General features: G+C 47.5%; 1 protein-coding gene and 1 long non-coding RNA gene across 2 annotated transcripts in view; one reads left to right on the top strand and one right to left on the bottom strand.

Annotated features, from left to right (window-relative positions):
• The window catches only part of KCNIP3 (potassium voltage-gated channel interacting protein 3), a 23,352-nt gene extending 22,235 nt beyond the window's left edge, over nt 1-1,117 (top strand). Inside the window, exons 7-8 of the mRNA XM_034659581.1 lie at nt 225-287; nt 929-1,117. Of these exons, the coding sequence (XP_034515472.1) occupies nt 225-287; nt 929-976 (111 nt within the window). The 3' untranslated portion in view covers nt 977-1,117. The remainder of the gene's footprint in view (nt 1-224; nt 288-928) is intronic.
• Nucleotides 1-22,350, bottom strand: part of LOC109490731 — a 22,422-nt gene extending 72 nt beyond the window's left edge. Inside the window, exons 1-3 of the long non-coding RNA XR_004625024.1 lie at nt 22,099-22,350; nt 10,390-10,593; nt 202-277 (exon numbers count right to left, since the gene is read on the bottom strand). This is a non-coding gene — a long non-coding RNA (uncharacterized LOC109490731). The remainder of the gene's footprint in view (nt 1-201; nt 278-10,389; nt 10,594-22,098) is intronic.
• Between the last annotated feature and the right edge of the window lie 176 nt (nt 22,351-22,526).

Genomic DNA, 22,526 nt, shown 5'->3' on the forward strand with positions numbered 1-22,526 from the left:
TGTCGGGGAGGTGAGGGGGTCAGATGAGCATGGGGATGCATTCTGGGAAGTGTAAGCCCAAGAAAGCTGCTGGGAAGTGGCTGGGTGTGGCGAGCAGACTGGGGAGATGCCAGAGAGGTCATCTGTGCCACGAGGGTAGCTGGGGAGGGCCCTTGACGTGGCCTGGATCCAGGGTAGAAGACAGGGGACCCACAGACTCACTGAGGACATGCCTTGAGTTACAGAAAATGGACCGGAATCAGGACGGGGTGGTGACCATTGATGAGTTCCTGGAGACCTGTCAGAAGGTAGGTGGCATCAGGAGTTGAGGACACCCAGGGTCCCACCCGTGCCAGTCCCCGAGCCCCTCCCGACCTCCAGACTCCATGTTCACACTTTCGTCTGAGCCCATCCCTTTGCCACCGCTCCTGTCAGCCCACAGCCCATGGGCACACCATCCCTAGGACTGCCCTGTAATGCCTCACATCAGAGGGGCAGACATGGGCCAACAGGAGGATGATTGGGCCCTGGGGCCCTCAGCACGGGGTCACGCTGTAAGAAAGGTGCCTGGAGCTTCCCCCAGCCTTGCTGTTGACCCTCTTCTTCAGAGCACCCTTGGGGGCCACAACATGTGCCTCCGCTGGCCTTAGCCATCTGCCTCACTCCCAGAACAGCCTCTCAGGTGCCTCTGGCCGCCGTCTGAGGGCAGCCAGGGAAGCCTGTCCGTCAGCGAGTCAGCAGCCCCCAGATGCGCTTGCAGTCAGACGCCCCGGCTGAAGATAGGCTCTGCCTGACCAGCTGCCCCTCCCCCCAGTGAGACAGACAGAGTGGTCACTGCGGGTTCCGAGTCCCCGGCAAGAATCTGCTCAAGGTAGGAGCAGGTTGGGCACGGGCCCGCCCTGCCCAGCCGGGGTCTGACCCGGCCTCTCCTCCTCCTCTCTCCACACAGGATGAGAACATCATGAGCTCCATGCAGCTGTTTGAGAACGTCATCTAGGACATGTCGGCGGGGAGGGGTCCTTGAGTGGCCACTGCCACCTCTGCCCCCAAAGAAATCTCATCCTGCCAGGAGCAGCCTGAGAAACTTTTTTCTAATATATTTGCAAAAAGTGAACAGTTTGCTCTAGACACACACACACACATACACACACACACACACACAGAGCCCATTCCTTCAGGCTGGCAGAGGGGGTGCAGAGGTCGGGAGGGGCTGAGTCTGGCTGGGAGCTCCCTGTCCAGGCCCGTGGGGTGGGGCTGCCTCTCGAGTGGGCACTGAAAGAGCCGTGTCTGCAGGCTGCTGGCCACGGGGTGCTGTCAGGAGGGCACTCAAAGTCCCGTAACACAGGAGGGTCCAGTCTCCAAAGGCCCCGCTGGTGGGAGTCCCCTCGCCCCTCCCTCCCACCACCCTTCTTTCCCACCACACATGGGCCAGGTTCTGGGGCCTACTCTGGCCTTCTTGCCCCCCATCCACTCCCCTGCCCACTGACTACACTCCCAGAATGCTCCTCATCACAGGACACTGGCAGGGCTGTGGGGGGTCAAGAGAGTTGGGATGAGGAAAGAGGTAGTAATGGAGACAGCCTGCTGTTTCCTGGAAACACTGCCCTGGGGTCCCAGGATGCCTGCCACTCCACTGGCAAGCTCCAGTGGTAAGGGACCACTGGACTCTTCTCTCCATCCTGGGAAGGGGGCCTTTCAAGCTCAGGGATTGGGTTTCTTGGTGGAGAATCTTAGGGGAACTGTCTGCCAAGTCCACGGAAATGGAAGGAGCCTTCTCTTGCCTCAGTCCTAGCTCAGTGGGAATGAAGCGGGGCATGGGGGGGGCGCCCATACCCCTCTGGCACTAGAGTGTTCAACCCCAAGGTCATAACAGGTTCTAAAAAGAGGTCACAAGGATCAGGGACTGGCAGCCAGGGAGCCCAGGTGGCAGAGCAAGCCTGAGAAGGGGCTTCTCCCTCCTTGCTTGTCAGCTCCTGTCTCCCTTGGCCCCCAGCTTGGATGAGCACCCCCCCCACTTCCTGGTTAGGGTCCTAAACCAATGTGGCCACCCCTCTATACACAGGCTCACCCAACCCCATACAAAAAGCACAAGCCCCCAGAGCAGCTCAGGTGGCAGCCCACAAAGGGAGCCAAGGACACTGTTTTCCAAGATCAGGCCTTTCTAGTGGGCTGAGGCCCGGGTCGCAGTGGCCCCAACACAGGTAGCTCTGGAGAAGAAGCATGGGGGTCCGTTCTGTGCCTCAGAGCCATGCGGGCTCAAAGCCCACCCCCAGCCCGCCCAGCCCAGCTCACCAACATTCAAAAGCACAAATCATAGGACCCTTCTTGCCTGGGTTCTGCTCTGGGGATGGAGGCTGATGTCAGCTGAAGGCAGAACCAAGAGTGAGGGCTGAGGGGCCTGAAGCTGAGTGGTAGGTCAACAGAAACCTCCAGGAAAGAGACAGAGGCTGCTCTCATCCGCCCAGGCCTCCCCGAGAAGGAACCCAGTCCCAGGTAGCGTGGGCCTTTCTGAGGAACATTCCCGTACAATACATTCCACCGGCTGCCACCCCCTCTCTGCTCAGGCCTGGCCCAGGGGTGAGCAGGGCCCTCAAAGGAAAGGTGGAATGGAGGAGGCCGTGGAGATTGGCCTGGTTTGGCTGCGGGGACCCCTTGTCACCCACACACAGGTGGTCCTCTCCCTTGGAGTTGTACTGACACCCCATCTCCAGTTTGACTGGGGGGGCGTCTTTCTTCCCTCCTCCAGGAGGGCATCAGCTTTCCCTGGCTCAGGGATCTTCTCCCCCTCTGCCCACCCCCAGCCCAGCCCTCCCAGCTGGTGTAGCTGTGCTTCTAAGGGGCCATAGGAGAGGGTCACCACCATGCCCCTGCCCCTCTTGGCCTGGGGCCAGACTGGCTGCACGTCCAAGCAGGAGGGGTCTGTCTCCCACGCTGGGATGCGGACCAGCCACATGTCTGCATGGCAGAAGCATCTCCCTTGGGTGCAGCCTGGGAGGGTGGTTCCTGTTCTCAGCGCCCACCAATATTCTGTCCTGTATATTTTAATAAAATAAACTTGGCAAAGAAGAGGGACTCTTGTTGGCTTTATCCCAACTCTGGCTTTCAGTCCAGCCCCTCCCATCCCTGCTGCTATTAGCCATGGCTCTTGCCCAGGGCTGTGCTCGTAAATGTTTGACATTCCCTGAATTGTAGCATTTGCCAATTTCCACGCTCACTCCTGCTGTGACGTCACTGAAGGCGGAGCCGGGAAGGGAGGTCTGCTGTTGGGAAGCCTTTACGAGAAGCTCCAGCCCCGCAACCTCCACAGCCAGTGAGGCAGGGTGACTCCTTGAGGGGCCATTTGTATTTCATTCCCAGACCATTTTTCTTTTCCAGTTCCAAGAAGTCATTTCTGCCGACACGCGTCCCCTTGGCTGAAGCAGAATCTGTCTGAAGAGAGCTTCCTCTCCTGGCTTTATTTTCAAAAGTGTAAACTNGACACGCGTCCCCTTGGCTGAAGCAGAATCTGTCTGAAGAGAGCTTCCTCTCCTGGCTTTATTTTCAAAAGTGTAAACTCAGTGAGAATTATGCCAGGGGCGGGGCAAGAAATGAGAACCTGGCAGGGAGGAGAGGAAGGGCTTTCCCTAACCCAAGGACAGGGAGGAGGAAAGTTCTGGGGGGATCTGCAGTGCTTTAAGGACCAGACCCCATGCCATGTGACATCACCTCCACAGTGAACACAGACCCAAGCCCCCATGAGTCACCAGGTTTGGCTGGTGGGCATCTCAGCTGTAGTTGGGAGGACAGGTGACAGGAGCCCACTTCCACCACCACACACACCAAAGGCCCCACTTTACCTGAGCCCCAGGGCCCTGGCACAATCCAGGTAAGGAAGCCCTGACCTTGCTGTCTAGGATGGGATAGCCTGCATTTGCCATGGGGTGACCACCATGCCAAGCATGTTCACTCTGGTCACAGCCTAAAGGTCACAGATGGGGAAGCTGGGTTAAAAGATCCTAGGACCTCCCAGTCTTTGAAGAATGGAGCCAAGCAAGTGGCTCTAGGCCAGGTGTAAGCACTGACTCACTTCATGATGGTCTACAGAGCTCAGAGTGGGGAAAGCCCACCCAGCCATCCAGCCATCCAGCCATCATCCAGTCATCATCCATCCATCATCCATCCTCCCTCCATCCATCCATGCATCCATCATCCAACCTCCATCCATTTGTACATCTGCTTTCCACTCATTCACTCAGCACCTTCCTGACCTGGACGCTCAGTGCAGAGGCGGTGACCAGAATATACCTTCTGTGTGGCTGGGTAGCAGTAACGGGTCCAAAGGGGCCCTGGGTTCAGGGACAGAATACTTTAGTTCTGACCTGGGCCATAAAACTTACATGGCTTTGGACAAGTCCCATCCTCTCCTGCTCGTTGGGTGTTGGTGTAGAAGAGAAGGAGGGAACACTTTCCAACTCATTTTAAAAAATGGTATTACCAGGATTTTTTAAAAATCAGTCATGGATAGGTTAAGAAGGAAAAATTACAGGATATTCTCACTATAAAACAAAGATGTAAAAAATCAGAATATCAGTAAACTCATTTCAACAATGTGTTACATGTACATGATACATGTAATATATCATGACAGATTTGGGTTTATTCCAGAAATGCAAGGTTTACCATTTAAAAATATAGGCACTTCAGTTTCCAATAACACAGAGTGTCTAGGTAACTTTATTATTCCTTCCACTGAAAACAACTAAAAATCTAGAATAAAATAACTTCTTAGAAACATCATTGAACTGACCAAAAGGTAAAGCATTCTTGGACCAGGAGCTGAGCGGATGTGGAAATTCAGAGATGTAAGCAGAGCTGTGAATGGACTTTTTGAAACAGGTGAGCTTGGCTGAGCTTTGGTTTCACATCCTTCCAAAGCCTAACGTAAAAGAGATCAAGCCCAGGATCCACCCAGGTAAGAAGTCTATTGAGAAATCCTTCCTCCACAGAACTGGGGCCCCAATTACACCCTTGGAGATAATGAGCATGAAATAGAAGCAAACCCAGCCGTTCCCACCTTTTCTCCCAGGAGGCTGTAAGAAAAGTTGACTATCTCAAGCCCCTGGGAAAATTCACCCCTAAAGCTGGGAAAATTCACCCCTAAAATTAGGAAGCATGTGGGGCTCCTGGGTGGCTCAGTCAGTTGAACATCTGACTCTTGATTTTGGCTCAGATTGTGATCTTGGGGTCCTGGGATAGAACTCAGAGGGGAGTCTGCTTGAGATTCTCTCCCTCTCCCTCTGCCCCCACCCTGCGTGCATGCTCTCTAAAATAAATAAATCTTCAAAAATATTAGGAAGCATGAGCTAAACTTTAGGTGAGTTTGCAGCCAAATTCACACAGAAAATATGATGGAGAATTTAATTTGTAGTGATCTCTAAAGTCTAAAGAAAATGAGATTTCAGTCAACAATGACTGAGTATTCAAAGAAACAAGACACCATAAGTGAGGTTTAGCAGAAACAACAGGCTGCATTAACAGACCCAGAGGGCTTCCGATAATGGAGTTATCAGACACAATAAATGACTATATTTAATATGTTTATAGAAATAAAAGGCAACCTTGAAAATGCATGTAGAAAACACTATACTGAATGCCTAAGCATATCTGAAAAAAGAATCTAAAATTCTGGGGGTAAAATATATACGTAGTGACTAAATTTAAAAACTCAAGGAATGGATTTAGCAGTAAATCAGACCTGGCTGACAAAAGAATCAGTGACTTGGAAATCTAAATATAAAGAAATTATTCAAATTGTAACTCAGAGATATAAATACAAACTACATAGACGTAAAGAAACATAGAAACTAGAGAGAGAAAGTAAACCTTAAATCTCAGTGGAGTCCCCCCAGAATAACGGGAATGGCCAAGAAGTTCCAGACTTGACTAACGCTGTTTTCATCATGGTTCTCCTGGCTGAAGGGGATGGGTGTTAAGGAATTGGCTCACATGATTGTGGGGACTGGCAAGTCTGAAATATGCAGGGCAGGGTGGCAGGCTGGAAACGTAGGCAAGAGTTGAAGTTACAATCTTGAGTCCAAAATTCACAGGGCCCACCAGCAGGGTAGAACCTGGGGCAAAAATTCTGTGGTAGTCTTGAGGTAGATTCCTTCTTCTTCCAGGAAACCTAAGTTTTTGCTCTTAAGGCCTTCAACTGATTGGCTAGGCCCACCCACATTCCGGTGGGGAACCTGCTTAAAGTCTACTGATTCTAAGTAGTAAGCACATCACAAGATACCTTCACAGCCACGTTTAGACTAGTGTTAGGCACCCTAGTTTAGACAAGCATGAGGGGTGCCTGGACACAGAAGATTAATCATTACAGACACAAATACACTGATTTAAGAAATTCAAACAAGTCCCAAGCAGGCTAAATAAAAGGAGACTGTCACCTAAGACATAGGATACTGAAACCGCAGAACACCAAAGACAAAGATCACCAAGCCAGCCAGAGAGGAAAGAGCAACAGACTGACAAATGACATTTCATTGGTGACAATGATGCTAAAAGACAGTGGACTATCTTCAGTTTGTTCAGAATAACTGCCAACCTGGAATTTTAGCCTGGGCAACATAAAAATGCTTTCAGGCCAACATAACTTGAGAGAGTTTGCCATCAATAGACACTAAGGAAAATTCTGAGAGGTTTACTTCATCTCCCCCAGCTACAAGGTCTGAGGTGTAAGCAGCACGAAGTGCCCAGAGAGCAGTAAATATTAAATCCATTCCCCTGGCTCTGCGAAACGTGGCTGCTTGCTGACTCTACTTCCCTGGCATGTGCAATGTGTCTTCCTGCTACCAAACCTCTTTTCCTCTGGAGAGCACACTCGCACTGCCCCCAGAGGAATCACCACCCTTCCTGCTGGGTGTGGCTTTTCTCCTGCAGCGCCATCAGCAGCCTGTGGATTGGCTGTCACGGGACAGACGTCGGGGCGGTCCGGTCAGCTATGTGGGCCAGCATGAAGGGACCTACCACCCAGTAATCAACAGAAGTCCGGACTAGAAGGGGTGGAGATGCCCAAGGTGGTGGGGGTGCTGGGGATTGAAGGGGGGCTTCTTATGGAAATCTCCTCCTCTCCACCCTGCCTGAGGTAGAGAAAAACTGTGTCCTTACACATCTCTGTAACCTCCAGACATGCTACATCTCTAAGGCCCTGTAACATTTAGGGCATAGGGCACATGTTTGGTTCTAGAGCTTTCTATTTCATCCTAAGTTGGTCAGTTTACCTTGCTGAGCCTGTTTCCATACTGAAAAATGAGCAGGAAAACAATCCTCTGATAGAATTGTTACGATGGTTAAATATGAATATTTACTACCCTCTCGGTAAATATGAACGTCTTCCTTTTTACCCCACAGAAGTTTTCAAGTATTTTTTCCCTTTCTATAGAAGGGAGGCTTATATCAATAAGCCGCCAGAGAAAGGACAGATGTTTCAAAGGAGTTTCCAGGTATTGGAAATAAACCTGTGATGGTTCCCAGCTTCCCTGGTAACTTCCAAAGCCTATTTGGGGACCAGGTGGCTAAGGAGGAGCAATCCTTGCCAGTCAGGCCGCATCAGCAACCTGCTGTCCGCGTGCCCCATCCTCCTGCCACCACTCACTGCGTGGCCACACTGACCTGCCCCAGACAGGAGAGAGGACCCGTGGCCCAGCTTGTCTCCTTCACTCACACCGGCCTACCCAGGAGGCCCCTCCTTGTTACCTTGATGGCGGGGAAGGGGAAAAGTGAGGCCCGGAGACACTGGGTAAGGAGCCCATAGCCTTCCCCATCGTATTCTGCTGCACAGCTTTCCAGAGCGATGGCCAGCCTCCGACTTAGAAGACGCATGGTTTCTCTTTTCCTCCCCCACGTGGAGGTTTTATTGGAGAAGCCGTTCGCTTGTGGTTACAAGTGCTGTGCTCCCCACTGACCACCAGGGGTGACTGCACCGCCAACGGGCCAACACACAGATCCTACCCTCAGGCTCCCGGAGGAAACTACTAGGGAGGGAAGCTACTTGTCATTTCTTTCAGAGCCCAAAGACATTTTCATATTTCTGCCTCATTCTCCATGTGGTTTTTCTTCAGAAAAAAGACTTGATCAAGTAATAATTCCACAAGAGTCTACCGAGCTGGGTGCTAGGGGAGAGGACACACTGTCAGTCCCTATTTTATTAACCAGAACACACAAAACTACTCATCAGACTGCATAACTGTAACCACACGGAACTGATTTAATTCCAGCCCACAGCAAGGAAGTTAATGTTTGGGTTCACGGGCTGCTCTTGCCTGTGAGGCTTTTGAAAACCGTGAAAAAAGCTTGAAAAACCCAAAGACACCCTTTCGGGTCTAGAAAGCCAGACAGGAGACAACAGTTCGTCGCAGAAACATCTGGGCTACATCTGGGCTACATCTGGGCTGTCAGAGACCCTGTGGGAAGGAGCTGTGTGTAGAGCAGACTTCAAACAGCNGTCGCAGAAACATCTGGGCTACATCTGGGCTGTCAGAGACCCTGTGGGAAGGAGCTGTGTGTAGAGCAGACTTCAAACAGCTGAGAGTGTGATCCTGACAGAAGCCAACTTTGAAGCCACACCGTCCCCTATAACCACTTGTGGGGACAGATCTTTTTGCAATCTCTCGGCATTCTTCCGTCGCTAACCTTTGCTCAGTGCCCTGGAGCCCTCAGTAACAGCGTCCTGGTCCTTCACGTCTGCTGCTACCGCAGAGGCTCCCAAAGTTGCAGAGCTGCCTGTCTTCTGTGAGCTTCTAACCATTGCGTGTCTGCTTTTGGTGGTTTTCTGCCTCCTCCTTCACACCAGGCGGTGACACTCCAGTAATCCTTTTCCCTGCCCCTGCCAAGGTGCAAAATCCTTGGCCTTCGCTAAGGCAGGCATCATTCTATGTTTATTAGACACCTTCCCACATACCAGGTGCGGGCTGCAATGTGAGGAGACCACCGTGGATAAGCCACGGTCTGTGCCTTTGGGAAATTCAAGTCCTGGGGACCCAGAAGGCAAAAAGTCCAAGGCCATGATTCAGATCATGAGGGAAGTTACCACGAGGCACATGGGGGTGGGGGGAAGCTCATCTGGGAGGATGGCCAGAGGACATGGACTTCCCATAGAATTGTGAGTAAAACAAGAGGAAACAGCGAGGTTCCTCAAAGTGAGGAACTGAGGGACCCTCCTCAGGATAAGTATTTGTGATGTCCGTTTAGAGTGGTTGGGAGCTTTTTTTGCCTTGTCTATCCTGCCTTCCCTGACACATTCCAGACAGGAGCTGTGCTGCAGAGTCAGTAAGGCTTTGACACTCCTGCCAGCCCAAAGCGGGTACCAGCCCCCCTCCTTGCCCCCTCTCCCACTCACATGAGCCCTAACCCTTCAGGTTAGGGGAATATCAGAGGCCAGTCATCTCTGGTTTCACATGGGCCAGCTATAATCACATGGACTTTGTCTGAACTAGCTTGTTGTAAAGAGAATTGCAGAACCTAGCTGCCTGCAAAGTGAGCTCTGCAGGGTTCAGAGATTAGAGAAGAGAGTGGGGTATAGGTAGGGTCCAATCTGCACAGAGAATGGTGCCTGTAGGCCAGAATCAGAGACAGTGTGGCCAGGAATAACCCTTTCCCTAAGCAGGGAGGGCCAAAATGAGAGGATCTGTAAGAAACTCTCTATCCATCGCACCCACACCCCTGCCCATTCATGCAAGAAATTGCACATAACTTGAAGGGAAAGATACAGGTTTAATTAGACCTTGGCCAGAGCTGAAAGGTCCCAGAGAAGGGGCAGTGTAATGAGAGCGGCCTGACAGGAAGTCCGGTGTGGCCCTGGAAGGGATTCAGGCCCCTCCTGAACAAGTACCTGGGCGCAGCCTTCCCTTGGATGCCGGTGGCACCAGTTAGGGGGCCGTCCGACCCATAAACCTCGCTCTGACGTCTGTCCTGACTGCCGAGGGCCATCAGCCTTAGAACGGGGCTCCCTGACAACTGCTGGGTACTTTTTTCTTTTGTCTGTTTCTCTAGCAGGAAACCCCAGCTTCCAATTAAGCTGTCTTTGCTCTCGCACCTTAATCTGGGCACAGGGCTCCCTCTGTTCAGCTCTCTCAGCTGGCTTTGAACAGCACCTAACCCTCCAGTGAAGGCAGGATTTACGTCTACCCCCATCCCTTTACCCGAGAGGGCCCCTCCTTCTCTTAGCAACAAAGAGCTTTCATAAATTTCGCTCTCGCTGACGTTCCTGAGCACCATGGGGATGAGGAAGGTCACCAAGCCTTCCGCCTCCCTGGCATCCTCCCTCTTTTCCCCGCAGTGGCCTCCCATCGTCTCCAGGTGAGCCCTCCTCCACTCCCCAACAGTGAAGTCTTGGCAGCCACGCTACCTCCAAGCCAAGCAAGGCAATACCTTTCCCTGTCAGTGATTGGTTGAGGGGCGGGCACCTGACCCGATCACAGCCAATGAGGTCCAGGGAGACATGTGCTGGGCATGCTGTGAAAGACACTGCGGCCTTATTCTCGGAAGCTGCGTCGTGTAAGGGCCGTAGCTGTTCGTGCAGCTTTGTCATTGGCGGGAGCCACAGGAATGAAGCTTGTGCAGAAGATGGCCGGACTGAGGGATGAAGACAGAGAATGCAAGGTCTGGGAAAGGCAAGTGAGGGCAGGGGGTGGCCCTTGCGCTCAAAATCAAACTGTATCTTAAGCAAGCCCCCTCCCAGTCTTTAGACGCTCCGCTTATGAGCCGCTAATAGGATTCCCCTGCTCACCCCCTACCCCCTTATGCCAATTAGAACTGGTTGACTGGCACTTTTCCTGAAAAATTCTTGAATGCTATGAGCCATAATGTCAAGCTCAGCTGTGGGGTCGTGAATGTGCTTTCCAGACTCCAGCGGGCCCGGAAGGAAGGGGGTCTGGAGCCAGCATGGTGGGTGCTGTCTCTCCTGCCAGACTGTGGGCATCTCACAAACGGGAGCCATAGTGTTCCCTCCTGGAGCCCAGGACTGGCACTGGGGCGGGCACATGGGGGCAGGGAGTGGTCAGTAATGCTGCTGAACTGAAGGTTATAGGGAAGGAGCCCATGGCAGACAGCCCAGGGTGGGGCCAGGTGGCGGCCAGGTGTCAGGGCCCTGAATCTGCTGGGTCATGGGCTCAGCTCTCCCACAGCACCAGGGTCAAAGTCTCTTTGAAACATCTCCTCTGGCCTGCACTGTAGGGGGCCTTAGCCCAAGCGCTCAGCCCAGCCCAGTCCCTCTTTCTTCCATTTTTCCTTTCCTGAGCAATTCTGGCTGTCCTGATCCAGGAGAGGAAGCCAGGCAGTGCTTTTTCCCAGTTTTGAGAAATTACCAAATACAGTAAAACATCCAGAAACTAAAAATAAAGCCCCAAAGAGCAGGCTGTCAGTCCCCCACAGCCAACTGCCAGCCCAACCAGTATTGTGAAATCCTCAAGTTCCCTGCTTTGTTGACAAACTTCCCCAGCCCCAAGTGGAACTTTGTCCTGGGCAGAGCAAATGGGGCCCAAAGGAGGGAGACCATGGTCCCTGACTTGTGTCTCCCCACCCCGGGCTGTGTCCCCTGTGTATGTGGGACAGGCATCAAGACGCTGGTGGGGAAGGCATCTTCACTCCAACTCCCATCCATCCCAGCCCTGGGCCCATACTTCACCATTCTTTCATCATTGTAAAAATACAACCGTTTTACACCCAGCACTCTGCTGGGGTCTGAGGATAAAATGGCAGAATATTTGCAAACCCTTCCCTGGTGAAGGGAGCTTATAATTTCTTGGAAACAAGGCATTACTTAAGTCACTCAGGAGAGTTTAAATTTACAGCCAGTGCTACAGCCACAAAAGTGAGGTCTTGTTCTGTGAGAATATTTGGACGAGCCATACTACCTCAGGAGGCTTCTGGAGGGAAGTGGCATGTGAGCTGAACCTGAAGGATGAGTAGGAGTGAGTCACATAAAGGACTGTGGCATGGGAGGGAGACAGCACTGCCCAGAATCGGGTTAAACTGGTGGGACATGGAGCCCGGAATCGTGAGCGCAAATGCAGGTAAAATGGGGAGGTCCTCTGAAGGCTTGGGCATAGCCTGAGAGCAGCAGGAAGCCACTGACGAGTGTCCTGTCAAGTCAGTGTTTTGAAAATGCCCCTCTGTCTGGAACGTGGACACCAAATTAGAGGGGGCCAGAGAAGATGCAGGGAAACCAGAGAGGAGGCTGTCATGGTCCGCTATTGCAGAATAGCAGTTCTTGGTTATTATTACATCTCACAGTGATGCTTGTGCTAGGTCTCTCGTGCCCTTGCAGTTAGACAGTGGCTGGGGTAGGAGTCATCTGATAATTGAAGTTTATGGTGAATAGGGATGCTATGTGGAGACTCTGGAAAGCACTGGTAAGAGAATCATTACGGTCCAGGTTCTAGGACTATGGAGCATATCTATATACCCTCTTCTGAAATACCTGCTCTCACTTCGAGAAACAGCTCTGGCTTGCTGTTGGGCTGTGTTAGAGACTCAGCACCTAAGTATGGGATATGAGGTGCTGAGCTTCCCAAATAATCTGGGTGTTGTTGGACCCCCCCCCCCCAGTCGTAAGGTTGGACATATGCAGCATCAATCTGTCATCAAATGGAAATGGTAGAGAAGAGTCCAAGCTCAGGCAGGTGTGGAAGATAGAACTAAATTGCACAAGCAGGTGACTCACATTCTTTTCACACCACTTCCAGTTGCATTGCCGCCTTTCTCTCAACCCACGTGCAAGCCTTCCTGGGATGGTCTTTGGGATCAGTTTACCGAAGATGAAAAATTTCAAGCATGGTTTACAGAGGGGTCTGCATGGTAGGATGCTTATACTTCCCCAAAGTTACAAAGTGGCATGACTCTCATTCAGGGATGAACTTGAAGGTCAGTGGTAAAGAAAAATCTTCCCTATGGCTAGAACTTTGGGCAATATATTTGATTTTCTGGAGTGAGAGATGGCCAGAAGTATGAATCTACTGGTCATTGATTCATGATCAGTTGTTAATGTTTAAGGACTGGGAAGGAACAGGAATGGAAGATTGGTGTAATAGGGTTCTCCAGAGAATAGAACCAACATAGGTAGATGGATGGATAGATAGATAGGTAGACAGATAGATTTTTAAACAGATTTATTTATTTGAGATGGAGCGTGTGCATGCAAAGGGGAGGGGCAGAGGGAGAGAGAGAAACTTAAGCAGACTCTGTACTGAGCGTGGAGCCCAACGCGGGGCTTGATCTCACGACCCTGAGATCATGACCTGAGCCAAATCCAAGAGTCAGACGCTCAACCGACTGCATCACCCAGGTACCCAGATAGATAGACATTTTAAGGAATTGGCTCATGTGATTGTGGAGGCTTTGTGTGTCCCAAAATCTAATGGGGTAGGCCAGCAGGCTGGAGACTCTGGGAAGAGCTGCAGTTTGAGTTGAAAGGCCATCTGCTGGCAAAATTCCTTCTTGCTTGGAGTGGGGGTGGGTAGGTATCAGTCTTTGTTCTATTAAGGCCTTCAACGGATTGGACTATGGAGGGCAGTCTCCTTTACTCAAACTCCACTGATTTAAATCTTAATTTCATCCAAAGAACACTCTCACAGAAACATACAGAATAATATTTGACTAAATTCCTGAGCACTGTGGCCAAGCCAAGTGGACACATAAAATTATTACAATTGATGACAAGTAAGTCTAGAGAAGAGGTATGTGGATGGACCTCTATGAAAATAGTAATGTACATGTGAATACCCACCAAAAGGCATCCGTTGCAAAGGAGACACTTAACAGTAGATGGACAAAGTGACATACTCTGGATGTGAGTTAGCCTCTCTCCCCAGCCACCCTGGTGCTTGCTCAATGGAGCCATGAACAGAATGACCAGGTTGCCAAAATAGGGTCCATGCATGGTCTCAGCAGTGTGCACTTCCTCTTACCAAGACTGACCTAACAGTTCTGCAGAGCGCTTAATCTGCAGAGATCAGTGTCAACCCCTGATACGGCTCCGTTCCTTGTGGCACCAGCTAGCCACCTGGTGGCACGTGGATTACATTGGACCCATGGAAGGGGCAGATTTGCCCTCACAGGACCCATATTAGTAAAGTTTAATGAGAAATATAACAGCAAAGGTTAATGGAAAACCACAGAAACCAAAAAAGCAGGACAACTGAGGGCTCAAACCTTTCGGGAATGAGAGTTTAGGTCACTCCTTTAGGTAAAGAACCCTGACCAGTTGAGGTTCTCATTGAGGCCAGGAGAAATACTTAGTGTGCAGTGAAAGAAGAAAGCTAGCAATATCGGTTATAGCCTTGTGACAAACTGCAGAAAGGAGAACTGTAGGAGTTTTGCTGCTTTTTGTTTGTTCGTTTTTGGGTTTTTTTTTCATTGATTTTTTAAATCATTCTTTTCATCACGATAAGTATACTTTTTAATCCCCATCCCCTATTTTCCCCATCCCTCTACCCCCACCACCTCCCCTTTGGTAACCATCAGTTCTCTATAGTTAAGAGTCTGTTTGTTGGTTTGTCTTTTTTTTGTTTCCTTTGCTCATTTGTTTAGTTTCTTAAATTCCACATATGAATGAGATCATATATTTGTCTTTCTCTGACTTTTTCTAACTGACTCTTTAGCTGTATCCATGTTGTTGCCGATGGCAGATTTCATTCTTTTTATGACTGAACAATATTCTATTATACACACACACACACAGCCACACCACTTCTTTGACCATCACCTGTTGATGGACACTTGGGCTGCTTCCATAGTTTGGCTGTTGTGAATAATGCTGCAGTAAACATAGGGGTGCATATATTCCTTTGAGTAATTTGTGCTTTTGTATTTTTGGGGTAAATACCTAGTAGTGCAATTACTGGATCATAGGGTAGTTCTATTTTTAATTTTTTGAGGCACCGCCACACTGTTTTCCCTGGTGGCTACACCAGTTTGCATTCCCACCAGCAGTGCACGAGGGTTCCTTTCTCTCCACATCACCACCAGCACTTGTTTCTTGTGTTTTTGATTGTAGCCATCCTGACAGCTGTGAGGTGATCTCTCACTGTAGTTTCGATTTGCAGTTCCCTGATAATGAGTGACATTGAGCATCTTTTGATGTGTCTATTGGCCATCTGGATGTCTTCTTTGGAGAAATGTTTGTTCATGTCTTCTGCCCATTTTTTAACTGGATTATTTTTTGGTTATTGCATTATATCAGTTTTTTGTATATTTCGGATACTAACCCTTTATTGGATATGTCATTTGCTAATGTCTTCTCTCACTCAGTATGTTGCCTTTTAGTTTTGTTGATAGTTTCTTTTGCTGCACAGAAATTGTATTTCGATGTAGTCCCAGTAGTTTATTTTTGCTTTTATTTCCTTTGCCTCAAGAGGCATATCTAGAAAAATGTTGCTGTGGCTGATGTTAAAGAGATTACTGCCTGTGCGCTCTTCTAGGATTTTTATGGCTTTAGGTCTCACATTTAGATCTTTAATCCATTTTGAGTTTATTTTTGTATATGGTGAAAGAAAGTGGTCCAGTTTCATTCTTTTGCATGTAGCTGTCCAATTTTCCCAATACCATTTGTTGAAGAGACTTTTTCCCATTGCATGTACTTTCCTCCTTTGCCAAAGATTAATTGGCCTTATAATTGTGCGTTTATTTCTGGGTTTTCTGTTCTATGTCATGGATCTATGTGTCTATTTTTATGCCAGTACCATACTGTTTAGATTGCTACAGCTTTGTAATATAACTTGAAATCTGGAATTGTGATGCCTTCAGTTTTGCTTTTCTTTTTCAAAATTGCTTCAGTGTTCAAAATCTTATGTGGGTCCATACAAATTTTAGGATTGTTCTAGTTCCGTGAAAAGTTTTGCTTATTTTCTATTGGATTGTTACATTTGGATATGCTAACCATTTGTTCCTCTCTCCTTCCCAATTTTCCTTTATACACAAGTTATCAGAACTTAATTTTACATTTTAGGCAACAGAGTATTCTAATCCAGGGCTGGTACTAAATTTGTGATGGATACTGTGACTCTTGGGGAAAGGGTGAGAACTTCTTCACTCCTAGGAAGCATAATCTCATATTCAATAGCAATCAAGAGTTGTTTTGTTGATGTACAGAATTCAAATATGTGTCAAGGGTGCATATGGAAGCAGAGAAGTCAACGGGTTGGGCTGTGCCGGTTACCTATTTATTGCTTGTCGGCTCCAGATTCACCTGTTTTGCCTACTCTGTCAAAATGGACCCAGGCCCTTTAAATGTTTTCTCCTGGCCAGCTGACACTGAAGCATTGTCTGCAGAGGGCACTGCAGAGACATTCCAGGAGGAAAGGGTTTTGCTTCCTGGTGTTTGCATTCTCCTTAGCCAGGCTCCTGCAGCATGGGCAACTTCTCCAGCAGCGGGATCCTGCAGCATTCCCCGCTTCTTCGGTGCCCAACTCCTGCAGAACGTGGTACCAGCAGCATCTGGGGCCAACAGCCTCCCTTGGCACCCCCTTCCTCAGGTGGCTTTGTAACCGAGCGCTTGCAGCAAAATCTTGCCAGTACCCTAGAGGGTGGATTTCAAGTGAGCTCCAGATTTCTAGTTGGTTTCACCAGCCCAGCACTAAACATCTCTGCCAGCTCCAACAGGTCTGGATCTCGGCCCTGGCGGGTTTCTTCCTTGGGTGTTTCCTTGAGTCTTAAGGGTTTGACTTCTTGTATCTGATACTTTTATATTCTTTAGAATCTTATTGGGCGATCCCTCATGACGCCAATCCCATTATAGTTAATACTTCCTTATGTTAAACTTAAGTCTGTTCAAATTACCTTGTGATTTCTTTCCTGATTGGACCCAGACTGATACACTGTCTTGAGAGAGCCAAGAAGAGGCTGTACCGCCCTTTATTACCTAGCTGTTCTAGGATGAATTGTGTCCTTCCAAAATTCGTATGTTGAAGTCCCAACCCCTAGTACCTCAAAATTGTATTTGGAGATAAATCTTTTAAAGAGGTAATTAAATTAAAATGAGGTTGTTAGGGTGGGCGCTAATTCAGTGTCATTAGTGTCCTCATAAGAGGAAAGTTGGACACACAGACACAAGGGGTGCATGCACAGAGGGGCTACCGTGTGAAGAGCCAGCAAGAAGGTGGTCATCTACAGGCCAAGGAGAGAGCCCTGAGAAGCACCCAACCTGCCAACACCTTGATCTCAGATTTCCAGCTTCCACAACTGTGAGAAAACGAATGTCTGTTCTTTAAGCCACCCACTTGGAAGGCAGCCCCAGCAGACTAGCACACTAGCCCGGCAGGCCGGCAGGGTCATCTGCCACACTCCGTTTCGTAGAAGTGTCACTAAGTCAGCCCACAGAGAAGGTGCTGGAAATTAGATACCTCTTATTGATAGAAGGAGCGTCAGAGAATTTGTGGACATGTTTTAAAATCATCACAGAGGCACAGCAGGACTGTAGCCAGGTAGGTTACATTAGTGGTTTGGCCTGGGATGCTGGGAAGTCCAACAGTTCAGATTTGGGGAGGCACTGTTGCTAGGACATGAAGATGGGTTGGAAAAGGAAGTGAGAGTGTGGGAAGGGCAAGGACTGAATTCTGATTTGGGAACTGCCCAGCTGGACGGAGGGTCCTGACATCTCTGAGAGACAAAGACTGTGTTGGATGTGGAAAAATTCTTAGTTCAGTCTTGGACATGTTCTTGATGGTCCTTTTGAGACATCAAAATGGAGATGTCCCATAGTCAGTTGGGTTCATGTGAGACCTCATTCTATGGTGATCATTAACCCATCACACATGAAAAGGGTTGCTTAGGGATCGTACTGAGTGGGGAGAAGAGCAGTAAGGAGCATGCCTTGAGAGAGGCCAACATCTATAGGTTGGACGGAGGACAGTGAGTTTGAAAGAGACTGAGATGGAGGAGGAAATTAAAGAAAATGTGGTGTGGGAGGAGACTTATCGGTTCAGATCATGTACGGCTGCAAGTAATGGATCCAAAATAACAGTGGCTTTAAAAAAGATTTTTTCATTCCCTTGCATGAAAGACCAAAACTCCCATCTGTAACCCCTAGCAACCATTAATCTGTTCTCCATCTCTGTAATTTTGAGATGTTCTATAAATGATATCCTACAGAATGTGACCTTTGAGATTGGCCTTTTTCACTCAGCATAATGCTCTTGAACTCCATCCAAGTTTTTGTGGATATCCAAAGTTGGTTCCTTTTTATTGACAAGTAGGATTTCATGGTATGGATGTACCACATTTTGTTTAACCAGTCACCTATTGTAAAACACTGGTTGTTTCCATGGTTTTAGCTATTACAAATAAAACTGCTATGAACAATCATGTATAGGTTTTCATTTCTCTGGGATAAATGCCCAGGATTACAGCTTCTGGGCCATATGGTAAATGCATGTTTAGTTTTTTAAGAAACACCCAAACTGTTTTCTAGAGTAGCTATGGCATTTGACATTCCCATCAGCAATGTGTAAGAGATCCAGTTATCTGCATCCTCGCCAGCATTTGGTATTGCCACTGTTTTTTTTTAAACTGTTCTAATAGTGCAGTGATATCTCATTGTGGTCTTAATTTGCATCCCCTAATCTCTATAGAGGTGTCGAACATCTTTTCATGTGATCATATGCCATCTGTATAGTTTCTTCAGTGAAACATCTCTTCATGTCATTTATCCATTTTCTAATTAGATGGGTTTTTTCCTCTGTTGATTTTTCAGGGTTTTTCTTTTTTTTAAGTGAAGTGTAATTGACATCATTTTACATTAGTTTCAGGTATACAACATAGTGATTCGACAAGTCTATATGCTGTGGGTTTTTAAAAATATATCCTAGATATGAGTTCTTTGTCAGATATGTAGTTTGCAAATATTTTCTCCCTGTCTGTAGCTTGTTCTTTCCTCCTCGTAACATCCTTTTGCAGAGCAAAAGTTTTTAATTATGATGAAGTCCACTTCTTGGTTTTTTTCCCTGTGTTGTGCTTTTTGGGGTAATGTCTAAGAACCTTTCACTAAGCCATATGTCTCAAAGATTATCTCCTACATTTTCTTTTAAAAGCTTGATAATTTTACATTTTAAATTTAAATCTGTGATCCATTTTGAGTTAAATTTTGTATAAGTTATGAAGTTTAGGTCAAGGTTCATTTTTAAAGAGATGGATATCCAGTTGCTCCAGCACCATTTGTTGCAAGGACTGTCCTTCCTCCTTTGAATTGCTTTTGTATCTTTCTCAAAAACCAGCTGGGCATATTTCTGTGGGTCCATTTCTGGGTTCTCTTTTCCGTTACATTGATCTGTCTATTCCTCTGCCAGTGCCACACAATCTTGATTACAGTAACTACATAAGAAGTCTTGAAATCAGGTTGACTGATTATTCTCACTTTATTCTTCTTTAGCAGAACAGTTTTAGCTATTCTAGTTCCTTTGCCTTTCAGTGCAAATTTTAGGATAGTTTTATCTGTATGTATAAAAAGTCTTGATGGGATACTGGTAGGAATTGTGTTAAACCTGTATATTAGTTTGTAGCGAATTAACATCTTCACTATGTTAAGTATTCCAGTCTGTGAACATGATATGTCTCATTATTTACTTTGATCTTTGATTTCTTTTATCAGTGTTTTATGGTTTTTAGCATACAGGTCCTGAACATGTTTTGTTAGATTTGCACCTAAGTGTTTCTTTTTATTGGAGCAAATAGTATTATATTTTAAATTTCAGGATGCACATTTTCATTGCTAGTATATATTAGTACAGTTGATTTTTCTATGTTGATCTTGTACTCTGTGACCTTGCTGAATTCACATTATTCCCAGGAGGTTTTCCCCCCTATGGATTTTCTATGAAGACAACCATTTCATCTGCAAATAAGGGATAGTTTTATTTCTTCCTTTCCAATCTATACGCTTTTTATTTCCTTTCATTGCCTTATTGCACTAGCTAGAATTTCTGACGATTAAGAGTGGTAGTGGGGCCCCCGGGTGGCTCAGTCCATTAAGTGTCCAACTCTTGATTTCGGCTCAGGTCAGGATCTCAGGCTCTTGAGATCAAGCCCCAAATCAGGCTCTGCCCTCAGCAGGAAGTCTGCTTGAGTTTCTCTCTCCCTCTGCCCCTTCCACTTGTGCAATCAATCAATCAATCCTTAAAAAAAAAAAAAGTGTTAGGAGCAGGAATTCTTTGTTCCCAATTCCAGGTTTCAGTTTTTCACCATTAACTATGATGTTAACTGTAGGCTTTTTGTTAGATGTTCTTTATCAAGTTGAAAAAGTTCCCTTCTACATTCTCTGAGAGTATTTGTCATGAATGGGTATTGAATTTTGTCACATTTTTTCTACATTAATTTATATGACTTTGTGATTTTTTTCTTCAGTTTATTAATATGGTGGATTATATTGAGTAAATTTTGGATATTCAACCTGACTTGCATTCCTGGAATAAACCCTGTTTGGTCATGGTAGAGAATTATCTTTATGTATCGCTGAATTTTATTTGTTAGTATTTTGTTAAGGACTTTCCATCTGTATTTATGGGAATTACTGGTTTATAGTTTCCTTTTTTGTACTGTCTTTGTTTTCTGGTATCAGGGTAATACTAGCTTCATAAAATGAATTGAGACGTGTTCCTTCCTATTCTTATTTCTGAAATAGATTATATAGAATTGGTGTTCATTCTTTAAACATTTGGTAGCATTCTCCGGTGAAACCATCTGGGACTGGATGTTTCTTTTTTAGGAGTTTTTAAGTTACAAATTCAATTTCCTTAATAGATAACAGTGCTATACAAATTATCTATTTCATTTTGGGTGAATTGTGATAGGCTGTATTTTAAGGAATTGGTCCATTTCATTGAGGTTGTCAAATTTGTGTGTGTAGATTTGTTCATAGTATCCTCTTATTATCTTTTTGACCATGGTCTTTAATGACATCACCTGTTTGATTCTTGTCCAGAAGCAGAAGTCCTCTCCTTGGCATTTGGAAAGTACAGTCCCAAACCTTTGCCTAAGTTATATGTTCCCCTGTCTCCCTGTTTCTCTTCAGTCTTTCTGGATAATCCTTACATGATGGGTCTCCTGATTGGGGTTTATGCCAAGCTCTCTCTCTCTCTCTCAAGATTTTATTTATTTGACAGAGACAGCGAGAGAGGGAACACAAGCAAGGGGAGTGTGAGAAGGAGAAGCAGGCTTCCCACGGAGCAGGGAGCCCGATGCAGGGCTTGATCCCAGGACCCTGGGATCATGACCTGAGCTGAAGGCAGACACTTAACAGCTGAGCCACCCAGGCTCCCCAATGCCAAGCTCTCTTTACCACATTCCTCCTGATCATACTTACCCTCACAAGGTCCATTTCCATATGTGCGCTGACCTCTACCTTCAGGCTAATTCCCTTAGTTCCAAGACCTGTGTCTCCGACTGCCCACCCCGCAGCGCCTCCTTGAATGTGTCACAGGCACATTAAATACAACCCATTCAAAACTGAGTTCACCATCCTCTCCCTAGACCTGCTGCCCTTCTAGAACCCTTGTCTCCATGAATGGCAGTGCCATTCCCTGGTCAGAGACCTAGGAGTTGGCCTTGGACCTCCTTCCCCTTTCACTCTCACCTCTTGTCATCATCACTGAGGGCTTTCAGTTCTACCTTCTAAACATCTCTGGATTCTCCCCATCTCTGCCACACACCAAGTCACCAACACCATTGCTCTCACCTGCACCACTCTTATCCAGACACTTTGCCCTGGAGGAATGGCCAGGGCAAAAGTTCTCAAATGCAAGTCTAACCATGGCACACCCGCTGTGAGGCCTCCTGTGTGCTCAGATAAGGCTCTAACTCTTTTTTGAGACAAGTAAAGCCCTGAATGATCTGGTCCATGGTTAAGTCTTGGGCATCTTGCCTAGAGCCCTTTTTATGTCTCCATATACCAGAGGCCTACAATCCTCCTAGATTATACCTGCCTATTTAATTAAACCACCTATGCACTGGAATGCCTGTTCTTTGATGCTGGAGGTTATGCTTCCCACTATCATGCCCTAGGCCCAACACTGTGCATGTGAAGACAAGGCTGCTTGAGAATGGGAGTAAAGGGCTGCACTTGGGGTCAAGAATGCTGGTTCCAGTACTCACACTCCTTGTGTCACCTTGAGCAAAACACTTCCGCCTGGGGTTTTCCATATGTAAAATGGATGCAGTCATTCCTTCTCATCTCAGTGATATATCAGAATCAGAAGGCAAAAATACTCGTCGTTGTGAACCAGGATGCCATAATTTGGTCTCCTCCACCACCTTTTGCCAACAATCAAAACGGTGCCCGGCCCCAAGTAGGGCCCAACGCAGGTGAGGCTAGGGAGGCGCCCAGGGCGCAGATTTTCAGGAAGCACTCACTGTCAGATTCATGCAGGTGCAGGGAGCCTCGACTATGAGTGGCGGGGAATTTGGCCTCCGGCGACGGTTGGCATCACCCGCCTCGGCCCCGCCCAGACGCGTGAAGGAACCCTAGAGAGACAACCTGCCCTCCAGCGCTAGGCCCGCCCCCTCCGTGACTGGGCTTCCGG

Source organism: Ailuropoda melanoleuca, chromosome 4 (genome assembly GCF_002007445.2).
Source record: "Ailuropoda melanoleuca isolate Jingjing chromosome 4, ASM200744v2, whole genome shotgun sequence".
NCBI classification, from domain to species: Eukaryota; Metazoa; Chordata; class Mammalia; order Carnivora; family Ursidae; genus Ailuropoda; species Ailuropoda melanoleuca.